The sequence below is a fragment of the Mauremys reevesii genome, linkage group 12, assembly GCF_016161935.1.
Source record: "Mauremys reevesii isolate NIE-2019 linkage group 12, ASM1616193v1, whole genome shotgun sequence".
NCBI lineage: Eukaryota > Metazoa > Chordata > Testudines > Geoemydidae > Mauremys > Mauremys reevesii.
The window spans coordinates 15,794,491-15,809,080 of NC_052634.1; the positions used below are offsets into that span (position 1 = coordinate 15,794,491).

Here is a 14,590-nt window from a genome sequence, read left to right on the forward strand (position 1 = left end):
AGAAGACTTACATGCAAGTCCCTAAGTTTTCTGCCATTCGCCAGCTGCAAAAATTTGCAGGCCATTTCATTACAAAAAGGGTTGTGAAGAAAACCTTCCGTACACGAACCACCCTATTTCTCTGTTAGCTACAACTCTGAAACCGACCGTTGACAATTTAAATGGCAGCCCTGTTAACTATTGCATTGCTGCTTATTTTAGCAGAAATTAGCAACTCACGTGTTTGTGCCATGATCCCAAACTGCTCCCCAGGTGCCAAGCCCTCATCCTCCCCAAGCAACTTCTAGTATGTAATTGTGTGTTATGAGTACATCCTGCAGCGCACTGAAAATGCAGGGACAGTGAAAATATCTAAACACTACAGATTATCCATTTTCAGATTTAATTCCGTAAAAATCCTCATTTTTTTTTCATTTATCTAAAGCTGATGAGGAATTGCTGCAAAATCCAGGGGTGTTTATATCACAGAATGGGATAAACCTTTAAGGGAGGTGGGTTGAGCCCCACTTGTGACTTATCCTCCTAAATCATAGGCGCCGACTCCTTGGTGCTCCAGGGCTGGAGCACCCACTGGCAGCTCCAGGGCTGGAGCACCCAGAAAAAAATTAGTGGATGCTTAGCACCTACTGGCAGCCAGCTCCCCCACTCCTCCCAGCGTCTCCCCTCTGCTGGCAGCCCCATCAATCAACTTCCCCCCTGCCTCCCAGCGCCTTCCGCCCACCGTGATCAGCTGCTCCACGGCATGCAAGAGCTGGGAGGAGGGGAAGGAGCAGGGATGGAGCAAGCTTAGGAGAGGGGGGCAGAACTGGGTGGGAAGAGGCGGGGCGGAGGCTTGGGAGAAGGAGTGGAGTGGGAGCGGGGCATGGGGCGAAGTGGGGGTTGGGAGGAAGCCGGTGCCTATGTCCTAAGTTATAGGTCTGAGACCAGGGATCAATTGATAGCCTACAGGTTATATGGTCTTTAGATTAAAGATCAACAGTGCACCTCTGTTGGAGAAAGCCCCGCAGGTGACTCTGGGGTCAGGGGAAAAGACCTGGAAAGGGGCCAGGAAAACAGGAGCTGGTTTACAGAAATAAACCATCTCCGAAGAAAAGGACTGAAATTCTGCTGCGTTGGGAGCTTTATTTGATCCACTGCCCTGTGAGTCGGCCCACCAGCTTCTAGTTTGTCATAGAAGTTAGGTGCCCCTTTCGACAGAGCAGAGAGGACATGATTCCATGGGACACATGGATGAACAGTCTCTGCTCAAACAACATTTTATTGATAGAAATGCAGGTGAGGGGTGAGGGGAACGCAATCCCGAGTCTTACAAAATTGAGTTTAAAAAAAAAAGTCAAAGACAATAAAAATAATCCATACGTAAAAAGGTAGAAAACCAGCCCACTTCCAGTCCCTGAGATCTCAAGCTTTGCCTGCTTCCTGGAATTTCTTCAGCAAGGCTTCGTCTGCCCGGAGGGCAAAGGTCAGCGTACGCTTCTGGTAGTACTGGGGGTCGAGCTCCAGATTGTCAATAACGTCCGACAGGAGGTGAGCTCTCTCCACTGAGCAGCCTGGTGCATCGTAGCTCAGAGCGGTGAAATGCACATGCAGGTGGAAGTAGGATGGCTGGTAATGCAGGTAAATCCGCAGCTGGGAGCCAGCCACGCCAAAGCGCTTTAATATGGCTTCCTGGGGAAGAAAGGGTAGAGAATTTAATCTCCCAAATAATACACTGAAAAGTTTTAGCATCATATCCAAGGACGGGGGATTGGCTCGGAGCACACTGGTACATCCGATGACCTAGCCCAGTCTCTTGTGATGGTGAATTAACATCAAGGGACAGCAATAGTCCTCCTTTCATCCAAAGATCTCAAAACATTCAGGAGAAACTTTCCAAACTGTACAAAGGAATTGCTGAAATACAGCAACCTGCGAGGTGGAATATAAAAGCTGAGTTCATACCGACGCTGTGGATCGCTTAGAACAGAAAGTGCACAATACCAGCTGAAATGGCCAGGGGATGGGGATAAGATTTAGGTAGCAGAATGCAATTACTCGACTGGAATTTAGCCAGGACAACAGGATTAATACTCTTGCTTTACAAAAGTGCCATGGGACCTGTAATGACCATGAGGGATCAAGCCCTCAGTTCCAGGGCTTGTCTGAGAGTCACAGAAGACGAGGTTTTGGTTACACACTAAGGAACTTGTTCTCCGATGTTTTTACATATTTTCCCCTTCTCAGATTCCTGCCGAAGGAAATTGATGGACAGGGTCATGCAGTACTAGATACTTGGCCGACAGTCCATCCAGCTGTAAACCCACCGCTCGGTGTCTCTGTGAGAATTCTAACCCAGTGCAGACAGAGGCCAGCTGCACACTTTATTGGAGAGGAGGGAAAGGAGGGGAACGGACTCTCAAAGCATTGCTTAGCCAAGCCCTGCCCAAAAGCCTGTTACCAGCCAAGCTCACTGGCCATCAGGTACATGCCTGCAGAAGAATTTAAAGGGGTGGAGAACTACTTTAGGTTCAGACATACCATGCAGGAAAGAGCTGTAAAAACAGACCAAGCTGAGGGCTTACTGCATGTGTTTTACCAGAAAGGATTTAGGCGAGCAGATGTCAAGGCTGTGACGATGTCTGAGCATCGGAGCCGTTAGCGAACGTTTAAAGCACAAGCTGGGAGGCAGAAGGTGAGCGAGCAGGAGGTGGAAAGGGAGGAGATGGTGTCCGCTGTGGGGGAAAGCATCCCAGTACCACATAGAGACGAGCAGGGAGAAAGGGAGGGTAGGTCACAGTTTCCCCAACTAATCCGAAGGTCACTGTGTGGGCAGAGGTGGGAGTAGTTTTGGCCACCACCCCACACACATAGTTGAGCCTAGTGGCACATGTCCCCTCATGCATGTTATTCTCCAAGGCAGATGCCTGCTCCAGCAGTGATCCCAAATCACCAGGCCCGTATGCGCGGGACACATCCTCATGGGTAGGAAAGCAAAGCGCGCCTGCTCAGCACCTACCCAGCACAGGGAGAGCGGTAACTATAGGCCAGATTCTGATCTCAACTCTGCCAGGATAAATCTGGAGCCACCACTCTACTGAAGTCCCTTGAGTCTGTCCCCACAGGGTCACCCGTGAGACAGACCCAGAGCTGGCCCCGTACAAGCCCATTTGCTGAAAGGGGGGGGTCGCGGAGCAGAAGGCTGCCTCCTTCCCATTAACTACCTCCATAATGAGGCCTGTTGCTTGTGGGGGCTGGATAACACACCCAGCATGTTTCCCCTTAACAGCGCATTCTTTCAGCTTTTATTGTTCCCCATCCCTCATCGCTCCAGTTTGCTGGGTGAGTTACAGGATCCTGTTACCAGTCGGTGTAATTAAAGCTATAAACAGCGCCAGTGAACTTGTCAGGGACCTTCCAGCATGCTGCGCTCGTGTGCTGGTTGGGAACGCTAAGATGCCTCACCCAATCTTTTAATTCATCTCTGCTTCCCCCAGTGCAATTACTTCCTGAATTTCCAGTGCAACGAAGGGGAAAAAAACTCAAGTCCCTGTTACTGAACATGCAGTATCATGGGCCTAGAAAGGTCATCAGGAGCAGAAAAACAGGCAGGAGTTTAGACGCAATTTATTAATGCAGGGGACAAACCTCCTGCTTGACTCAGGAGAGTAACTGCCCCTCAACTCCAATGGGCAGTTTCTGCAGGGAACGGTAATAATACTTAGCACCTCTACATCCCTTTGTATTCAGCGATTCCAAGGCCAGAAGGGACCCCTGGGATCATCTAGTCCGATCTCCTGTATGACACAGACTTGATTAAAAAAAACCACCCGTGATAGAAGAATCTACCACAACCCTTGGTGAGTAGTTCCAATGGTTAGTTACCCTCCCTTAAGAATCTGTGTCTTAATTCTAGTCTGAACTTGTCTGGCTTCAACTTCCAGCCAGCCACTGGATCTTGTTAGACCTTTGTCTGATAGATTGAAGAGCCCATCATCAAATTTCTGTCCCCCATGTAGGTACTTACAGACTGTGATCATGTCACTCCTTAACTTTTCCTTTGGTACGCTAAACAGACTCGAAGGCATGTTTCCCAATTCTTCTAACCACGTCACATATTACCTAGCGCATTTGTCAGACCCTGGCAAAGTAGGTATTATCCCCGTGTTGCAGATGGAGAAACTGAGGCACGGAGTGGGGAAAGCCCATGATCACACAAGTGAGTGGCAAACAGAAATAGACCCGCGTTGTCCTGACTCCCAGTCCCCTGCTCTAACCACTACCATCCTATTTTCCTCTCTAGAGCCAGGAGTTTCATATCTTGCAGCCATCCCGAGTTCAGCAATCTGCAGAGCAGCAGTGAGCTTTCTCCGATGGGCCCAGAGCTCCATTCTAAGTGCTAGTGGCTCAAGCCAGGGCAGTTATAGTTGGAATCATAGATTATTAGGATTGGAAGGGACCTCAGGAGATCATCTAGTCCAACCCCCTGCTCAAAGCAGGACCAATCCCCAAATTGCCCCCTCAAGGATTGAACTCACAAGCCTGGGTTTAGCAGGCCAATGCTCAAACCACTGAGCTATCCCTCCCCCCACAGCGTTGGAAAGGAATGGAAGAGGAGCCTCACACAGCACATGCTAAAAACAGTCTCCGTGGGGTTACATCCACCGTCTCTCCATGGCTGTTCCTTAGGGCCAGCTAATGCAGCGACTTGGAAGCCAAGAGACAATGATCAGGTGGGAGGCTGAATTCAGTCAAGATGGACGCTGCTGCTCTAGGCCCTGAGACAGACACTACCAAGAGTTTGAGCCCAGTCCAGCTTAGGATGAGCTGCTGGCATCGAAACTCAGCATCCCAGCGTAAGAAATGCACTAGTCTGCCATGGAGAATCCTTGTCCTGCCTGCAGTTCTGAAGCTGGAGGAACCTTTTGCTCTTCTTGGGTCATGTTCACAGAACTGGGAGCTGCAGATTGGGTTTGTCCCACGAGGACAACCCTGGCAAAGCTACGGAAGAGCACGTTAGCCTTTGGAGCGCTGTGCTCTGAGCTCAGGAGCGAAAACAGGCTGGCAAGACAATCGAGACTCCCTGCTTCCGTCCAATGGGAGCAGGGAGATTGAAGGGAGAAAAGCAGAAAATGCTTCCCACGGCCCTAAAGAGACACGTTGCTTTCTTACGCACAGAGCCCTTATTACTGCCTGAAGCAGTTCAAGCAAGGCCCCTGTAACTCCTCTGGCCTCTAGTGAATAAATCGTGCGTCACACTTAGATTTTATCTTTTTCCTTTGCTAGTTTCTCCCTCTAACACAGAAGCACCACCAGGCGCGTCATATACAGCGACACAAAGGCCTTCGGTGGTGCCCGGCAGGGCAGCCACATCTAGGCATAAATTAGTATTTACCTAACAATTTTCATCCCCAAGAGCTTCACAAACGGCACTCAGTATCACTGGAATTGCAGCCACCTCTGGGGTGGGAAGGAACATGCCGGGTATGCAGTAAAAGCAGAGCTCTTTCAAACTGGATCCTTACACTTCTAAGCCATTTCCTCCACTTCGTGTTCCCATTTGGGTAGCAGCTGCTGTCAGGACCCTGTTTCCAACATCTGGTCTCACAGAAAGTGTCACTTTTCATTTTGTCAGTGACATATGACCGCAGAAAATTAATCACAGTCAACTTACTGTCCCCAGCAGAATAGGTGCGGCTGGAGTACGAAACTGTAAATGCAGGGCTGGGGTGTGTAGGCTGGTGGGTATGAAACACTCCGGACAAAACCCCATGCGGAGAGATTGTGAACTCCGCTTGCGGCCTATCCAGACACTTTCCAGTCTGCTCCCTGAGCAAACAGCTGTTATGACAGCCCAGGTCGACTCCCTAAAACCTCACTAGCGGGAATTCAGCATCAGCAGGGTGAAATTGGTTGATATTCCCTGCTGATGGGAAACCGAGGCAGTTCCCAAACTGATCTTCCACGAGTAAAACAGAGACCCTGATGGGTGCTTATATGCTAAGGTTACAGGGGCCATAAGAAGCCGGATAGATAAATGACATAACACCCACCTTCCCTTCTTGCAAGATGTTCCTCAGCAAAGGCAGGTGCTCAGCGGTGAGGTCTCGCAGTGACTTTATCCCCCGACGGTGGCAGATGGCTATCAAGTACAGGTCATCTAGCTGCAGAGACAGGACATTGTTACCACCAAAATATAACATAAAAAGCAGCAGGAGATTCTAGGTCTTAGAGCTTCACAGAAAATGTAACTACAGTAGTGCAGCTATGAGAGGACTCTTGCCCCATGTCGATATGGACTGTTGTCATCCATCGCACTGCCACCTAGATTTGGCTGAATAGTATTTGTGTAATAGGATACTAGATATCTTCCCCCCATATACGCAGACACGCTTCAAACCAAACGCGCTGCTTCAGGTAGAATAAACAAACACATTTATTAAATATGAAAGGCAGATTTTAAGTGATTATAAGTCAAAGCATAGCAAGTTGGATTTGATCACATGAAATTAAAGCAAAACGCATTCTAAGCTGATCTTAACACTTTCAGTGCCCTTACAAACGTAGATGCGTCTCGCCACAGGCTGGCTGGTTGCCCTTCAGCCAGGCTCCCCCCTTTGATCAGCGCTTCAGACGCTGGGTGGGGGTGTCTGTAGACGTAGGTGGAAGAGGGAGGAAGAGCACAGCAAACGTCTCTCCCTTTTATCATGTTCTTTCTTCCCTCTTGGCTTTGCCCCCCTCCCCCTTCAGAGTCAGGTGAGCATTACCTCATCGCAGTCCCAAACTGGCCAAGGGTAGGGGGTGACTCAATTGAGAGTCCAACAGATCCTTTGTTGCGGCCTAGGCCAGTGTCTTTTGTTCCTGTGAGGCTGGGCTGGGTTTGTCACATACATGCCCTGATGAGGTGTGAACTGCCCCTCTGTTCCTGGAGAGTTTTGCCTGGGATTGTTTTAAGCCATGAGGACACATTTTCAGCCTCATAACTATAGACATGAAATTACAACCTATAACATTACTATAACAACAATGCTCAGTGCATCATGAGCCTTCCGAAGACACCGGACATGACAAACTTTGCACTGGATACCATGCAGTCATTTTATAAGGATAAACATGGAGGTGAAGGGTGTTCCCCCGAGACAGAGAGTGTCAGAATGACTCCCATTTTACAGCTGGGTAAAACGAGGCACAGACTTGCCCAAAGCCAGAGTGAGGCAATGGGAGAACTGGGAATAGAAGTCAGGAGCCTATATTCCCAGCCACTTGCTCAAAGCATTGTCTCCCTGCAGGACAAGAGAGCAATGTGTCCCCGTGAACAGATGATAAGGAGATTTTTCTAAGAATTCAAAAGGGCAAAAGCGTAACTTTAGATTTCAAAATGGAAAGGTCCCATGTGTTTCTGTATGAATATTACAAACTGGGCCAGTTTCCAATCACTCTGGTTCTTTAAATAACTCATCTCTCAAGAATGAATGAGTCAATTCACAATACCAGTATAGTGAGGCTACATCTCATCTACAAGATGATCAGCCAGGCTTCCAGCATTGCCCAAGGTACTCGGTGAAACAAACATTTGATCACCCTTATGGACATAAGTCGTTATAAATGGAAAGAAACATGGGCTAGGTATTACATACAGGGTAACGCACGTACACAGATGTTCTCTCAAGATTCTTATTGAGTTTCAAGGGCTGTACTGGCCATGAAATCAGTTGTAAGTTCTGATTTGTCAGAACACACCTGCATACTATTATTAATGATTATTTGTATTCCAGTAGCATCGAGAGACCGCAGCTGAAATTAGGGGGCCATATAGAGCTACACCTGAACCCCCATCTATATTCTGCATGTTTTCTGCCATGGGATGACAACGCTTTACAGAACACGGCTTTTGTAGCACATTCAATCAGCTGCCCCATGCTTCCAAAGCGTCATCCTTCACGTATGTAAACATTCCCTTTCTGTAGGGTTCTACAGCTTGTGCTCTTTGTACTGAGTTAGCTACTCTCTAAAGCACCTTCAACATGTGTGTATAGAACAAATAATTTAGATGTCTAAGATCCTCTCTGCTTTTTTTGCTGTTAAAATAATTCTACCTGGCTATTCTGAAAGAGCAGATGATTTGAGAATATGGCTCTCAAGATGCCTGCTCAGACACCCAGAGCATGACATTTCCAATTACATCTTTTCGTTTCCAAGGCACGAAGTGATTTTCGTTACTCGACGCTTATTTATCATTCTCAGGCTGACCTAGTTAGCTCAGTGGGTTCACTTTATAGCTCCTAGACAAGACAGCATATTATCGAGGCTTATTAAAATCACCCTGGGCTCCCTATTGGACCTGGACTACAGAAGCAAAGCAAATCTCTCTCTTCTCCTTAGAACAACATCTGTATGTTGCTGTTTGAAATAAATAAGCCTGTTGCTAAAAAGCCTCTGGATGATGTAATGTACAATATTTCAGGCAACGCCTCAGGGCTCCTGTGGGTTTGAGAAGAAGTGAATGGTTAGAGAGATCTAAAACGGGCTTTTAGCAGCATGTTTAACTAAAACGCATTCCTCCATGCTGACCAAAAAACCAGCTACTGTATTTCCTAGGTATCAATTTGCTCCCATTATATATGGCCTGGTGATCCTGGAGAAGATCCTTCTAATCCAAACCTCAGCAGCTGAAATGGATGATTAGAGGCACTTCCTGCACTACTTCAAACACTTGGAAAACTCAGCTAGTCCACGTGGGAATTCCCATTTCCCTGACATCACTGGGCTGGAACAGAACTTCACCCACAATTTCAATTTTGAAAGTTACAATTACACAGGGAGGTCTGTAGCTCTGCCCACTTGCCGCCCGTGGGGAGTGGTCAGAGCAAAGAGAATCATGCAGACGTGTAATAAATCAGTGGCCACATGGAGTTTGTAACCACCCTTTACAGAGCGTGCTGTGGTCCAGATTCCCAGCTAACATCAACCGGTGTGGTCTCACTGAAGTCAATGCAGCAGCACCGTTCAGAATCTGGCCCTATGACCGCTTAGGCTTTATAGATGTCAGCTGAACTCTGAACCTGTGTAAAGCCCAAAAGCCTTAACCATGGAATCTGCCCATTATCTGTAATCATACTAAGGCTTATAAACTCTGTGGGTCCCCAGCCGCTAGAGAAACACACCATTACACACAACTGGGCAGGTCAAATTCTCCCCAGCAGAGCAATAGCCAGCATACCGCATGCCCACGTTGTGGGAAAAGGTCATGCAATATGTACACTGCACAAACAGCTCCAGTCTTCTCTTTACACCCAGAGCATGCAATGTTTTGGAAGACTCTAGCCTTGCAGATGCTGATGCTGAAGCCTGAAATCACAGTTCTAGCTAGCCAGCAAGAACGTCACCTCCATTGCATTATTTAGGTTGGGGACGGGGGAGAGATTGTGCAGATTTCACATTTTGACAGCAAGGACCGTTAGCAGCTTCTGTTCGTTTTATTGACATTCAGAACCATTTCAAAGAGTAAACAAACAAGCAAACACGAATTCCTGCTGCAATCCACCAGCCTGAAATAATTAAAAGGTCCATCCGTGCGTCATCCTCAATTAAAGTGCGACGTTAGCGGAACAGAACCCTACTGAGCAGGCTTCTAAGTCCCAGCTCGAAAGATGCTTTGACAGCCCTACTGGGAGCCATGTGGAGCTGACGTCATTTAATTTAGTGGCCTAAGGCTCTGGGATGGCGCCTGCCACGCGTGCCAATTGGATGAATCGAAATCAGACAGTTCAGAACAGATGAGTGCTTTGAAGAATCACTGCTGAAATGGTTGTTGTGACAGACAGCAAGTTTAACGCGATATACTCCTTGTAGGACTCGAGATGCATTGGAGTCCAACTCGTTCGGGGTTTTTCAGACTATAACTTATTTACACCGGGTGTCTGTCTTCTCCTAGATATTCTCTCCTGACTGTACATCCCCGAACTTCCCACAAGTCACCTGATCTGAAGTACATAATTCTGCTCTTTCCAGGGGCACGACTATGAACTGCGTATGCAACCTGCTGACTGCACGAGACCATGCAGTGCACTGAAGTTTGTAACACAGGCTCTAGGACGAGCGTTTTCTTTGTTCTCACTCTAGTCTCTTCCGCCCACTTCTTAGGGGATGTCCCTATTGAAGCCGCATTTTCTCAAAATAAAATAATTTATTATTTGTCTAATGCCAACCGTGTCCTGAGGGCACTTTGCAATTCTAGAGCGACTTCCATCCAAGGATCCCCAGGTGTCTTGCGGATGTTAATGAAACTAAACGTCACAATACCCCATGCAAGGTAGGCAATTGTTTTCCCCATTTTAAATAGCAGAGAGGGGCCAGAAACCCAAGCACTTTAGGAGCTCCTCCCCAAAATGTGCATTAGGAGGCGGCTGTCCAGCTGGGCAGAAAACAAGTGAGAACACAAGTGCTCTAGCCAGGGAAAAGCAGGTGGAAGATGGTCCTGGGAAACCCAGGGAGTGGACATTAGACGAGTCCACTTTGAAGGTCCAGGGAGGTCGCGTGCAAAAGGAAGGAGGACAGGACAAAACCGGCTTGCCTAAGGCACCAATACACATGGGATGAACCTGACGTCAAATGGCCCAGTGCTTGGTCAAAGCCATGCACAGCCAGGGACCAATCCCTGGTTCATACAGGGCCAAAGACAAAGTGTTCATCACACTTCCTGGGCAGGCTCTCAGCTGCGGGGAGCGGCTATGAATCCTGGGGGGATCTAGATACTGGAGATGGAATCTAAACAGCCTCCTTGATCTTTTTATTGCTCCAGTGAATCGTTAACTGAGGACGCTCTTACATATATTCAACGGGTTTTTAAATCTCAGCAGCGGCTCTGTTACCGACCGTTTCCACACATGCAGATCACTGAGCAGAAAGGGTCCGACGTCCTGCCCTAGCCTCAAGCTTTCTAGCACCCGAAAAGAGCAGAAGCCAGAAGACAGGATTTGCGTTTAAGAAACCAAACAGATTATCCTGTAGTTTTAAAGACAGTGGAGACCTGTGGGAAAGAACGGTATTTTACACATTCATTTGGGGATGAAATGGAAGGGCTCACACTGCTTGTTTTTTTTTAAATGAAGGAGTAGGAAACAAGGAAAAACAATACAATCTAGGTATCACCTGGCCTAAATATCTGAACTGGTTCCAATGATGCTGACAAACTAATCTCTCTAGAGCAGAGGCTCTCAATCTTTTTCTTTCCGAAGCCCCCCCCAAACATGCTATAAAAACTCCATGGCCCACCTGTGCCCCAATAACTGGTTTTCTGCGTATAAAAGCCAGAGTTGGCGTTAGGGGGTAGCAAGCAGGGCAACTGCCTGCGGCCCCATGCGACAGGGCCCTCCGCCAAAGCTACATTGCTTAGGCTTCAGCTTCAGCCCCGGGTGACACGGCTCGGGGCCCTGGGCTTTGGCTTTCTGCCCTGGGCCCCAGCAATGCTGGCCCCGATTGGAGGCCCTCCTGAAACCTGCTCGAGGCTCCCTATGGGGCCCTGGACCCCTGGTTGAGAACCACTGCTCTAGAGGAGCTCGTATCAGCACTTCTAATCCTGGCTGGAGTCACACGTTTCAGTTCTAGGGAACTAGAATTCAGGCTTTTCGGAATTCCCACATAAACATATTTTCAACGGGGGCAGGGGGATGGTTAATTATAAGTAGCACTTTTCATCCTGAGATCTCAAAGCACTTGTCAAAGATGGATAAGTATCACTATTCCCATTTTATAGATGGGGAAGACCAAGGCACAGAGATTAAGAATTTTGCCCAGTGTTGCACGGCAAGTCAGTGAAGAAGCCAGAAATAGGATCTCCCAGTCTGGCACACTATTTGCTGGACCACACTTGAATACAAGAGTATAAAGTTATTTTGCAGCATTAACTCAGAGTGCTCATGAGTTATTTTCAGTCCTGGTCCATGTTTTATAAAGTGGAACAATAGAAAGCCTTTCCCAGCTTAGCCTAGATAAATGTTCTGGGGATCAGAAACCCAAGGCAAAATCCATGTTCCACTGAAATGAATGGGAGTTTTGCCAATGATTTCAATGGAGCCAGGACTGCAACCTTGAAGTCTTGTTATTTTGAGCTTTAGGGTTTAAACTCCATTTATTTGGTCCCAGGCCTTGCAGTTTCTAGACCACAAAAGTACCACATTAAACATATTTGGTATAAGAACCAGTACATTTAGGATTATAGGCTGGACTAAGGTCTGTGAACTTCAAGATGTGCAGAAGAAGGAGATTCATTCCATAAGGGGTTAAGTAGTTGCTTATGAGGTGACTGTGTGATACAAGCTATGACAGTAACCTTGATGCAAGTGCAAATAAGTTAACACTCTAGAAAGAAGGAAAGTTAATTGCATCAGTTAAAAGGGACACTGTCAGGTTGATTTATGTCTAATATTTAGGTTTACAAAAATGAGGCTTTACAAAATCTAAAAGTCAATACAAATTTGTCAGGATAAACAAATAACTTTGGCGTTAAACATGCCCCAGCAATGTTGGCGTAGGTGCAAAAGAACCAAAAAGTGAAGTTTCTTAGTAAGTCACTAAACAAAAGTGAAACTGACCAGTCTGTTCTCATTGTCAAGCAGAATGAAATGTAAAGTGTTACATAATTAACAAACACCACCATTAAGGATAGCAGTACAGTAACTCCTCACTTAAAGTCATCCCGGTTAACGTTGTTTTGTTGCAGATCAATTTGGGAACATGCTCGTTTAAAGTTGTGTAACGCTGCCTTCTAACGGTCGTTTGGCAGCCGCCTGCTTTGTCTACTGCTTGCAGGAAGAGCAGCCTGTTGCAGCTAGCTGGTGGGGGCTTGGAACCAGGGTGAACCGGCAGCCCCCTATCAGCTCCCCGCTCCCCTAAGTTCCCTGGGCAGCAGCTGCCTGCAGTTCAGCTGTGTCCCTCCCCCCACTGCCATGTGCTGCTCCTGCCCTCTGCCTTGGAGCTGCTCCCTGAGACTCCTGCTTGCTGTGCCGGGGGGAGGGAAGGAAAAGAGGGGCTGTCAGGGTATCCCCCTCCCCCCTGCTCCTGCACCCCACTTACCCCATCTTCCATAGAGCAGGACTCAGGACGGAGGGAGCTTGTAGCAGCTGCAGAAAGGAAATGAGCATATCTCCTCCATTCCTGCTGCCTTGCAGAGTGAGAGAGTTAACCCTTGAGGGCTCAGCCAATTGCTAGTTCATCATTTAGCAGTAAGAGAAATATCCCACCCTCTGACTCCTCCACCTCAACCAAGCTGCACAATCATCATCACTGCGTACCAGTATTAAATTGTTTGTTTAAAACGTATACTCTCTGTGTATGTGTATATATATATATATATAATATAAGCAACAAAGAATCCTGTGGCACCTTATAAAACGCGTTTTTTTGCAGCATGAGCTTTGCGTGGTGATGTGATCTGGATGTATTCACCCATTCACCATGCTGCTGCAAAAAAGCGTTGTATAATATATAACAATTTGTTGCTTTTTTTTTTACAGATCAGACTAAACAGATATATAATATAGTCTTTTGTCTGGTGAAAAAAATTTCCCTGGAACATAACCCCCTCATTTACATTAATTCTTATGGGGAAATTGGATTCGCTTAACATCGTTTCGCTTAAAGTCGCATTTTTCAGGAACATAACGACAACGTTAAGTGAGGAGTTACTGTACATTTAATTTTTAAAACCTGCAGTTTTAATAATCTCAAATGTTGTTAAAAATACAGCTAAGGAGGCTTCTTGTGTGTTACTTTGAAACAGGCATTGTCCCTTTAAAGAGCTAGAGGATCAAATGAGAAGCTAACCTGTTTCTGATTCCATTTAAAATCTGGAATGAGAATGAAACCATTGGAAGAATCGGGGTTTTCATGGATTATTCGATCAGCCTCAGCCGTCTTCTCCAGGATATTATACACCCACTGGAAGAAAGAAATACGCAGTTTACAAAGACAGCAAACAAACAAATACTGCACCCTTCACCTCAAGAGCTTAGATTAATTCAGATTCACTGCAAACGGAAGCTGCACTTGGATTTTAAAAAGGACCAAATACTTTTATGGCCAATAACATTTGTAGTTAATTATTCATGAAATAATCAAATATGCTCCAGGGCATCAGCTGTTCACTAGAGAGGTCAGGAGGGAATTTTTCACATATGTAAAGCAGTGCACAATTGACTTGATGAGTTATGGGGGATTTTTGCTTTCCTCTGAAGCATTGAGGGAGATTTAGGTTAGATATTAGGAAAAACAAACATTCTAACTGTAAGGATAGTTAGGACAGGTTACCTAGGGAGGTCATGGAATCACCCCACTGGAGGTTTTTAAGGACAGATTAGACAAAAACCTGCCAGGAATGGTCTAGGTTTACTTGGTCCTGCCTCAGCACAAGGGAATGGATTAGATGACCTGTTGAAGTCACTTCCAGCCCTACGTTTCTATGATTCTACACCTCTACCCTGATATAACGCTGTCCTCGGGAGCCAAAAAATCTTGCCGCGTTATAGGTGAAACTGCATTATATCAAACTTGCTTTGATCTGCCAGAATGCACAGCCCCCCACCCCGGAGCACAGCTTTACTGCGTTATATCTGAA

General features: G+C 46.8%; 1 protein-coding gene across 2 annotated transcripts in view; it reads right to left on the reverse strand.

Moving 5' to 3' along the window:
• Positions 1-1,231: 1,231 nt before the first annotated feature.
• The window catches only part of DCPS (decapping enzyme, scavenger), a 56,394-nt gene continuing 43,035 nt past the window's right edge, over positions 1,232-14,590 (reverse strand). For both annotated transcript variants that reach the window (XM_039496030.1, XM_039496031.1), the window contains exons 4-6: positions 13,801-13,914; positions 6,030-6,140; positions 1,232-1,668 (exon numbers count right to left, since the gene is read on the reverse strand). In XM_039496030.1, the coding sequence (XP_039351964.1) occupies positions 1,402-1,668; positions 6,030-6,140; positions 13,801-13,914 (492 nt within the window). In that variant the 3' untranslated portion in view covers positions 1,232-1,401. The remainder of the gene's footprint in view (positions 1,669-6,029; positions 6,141-13,800; positions 13,915-14,590) is intronic.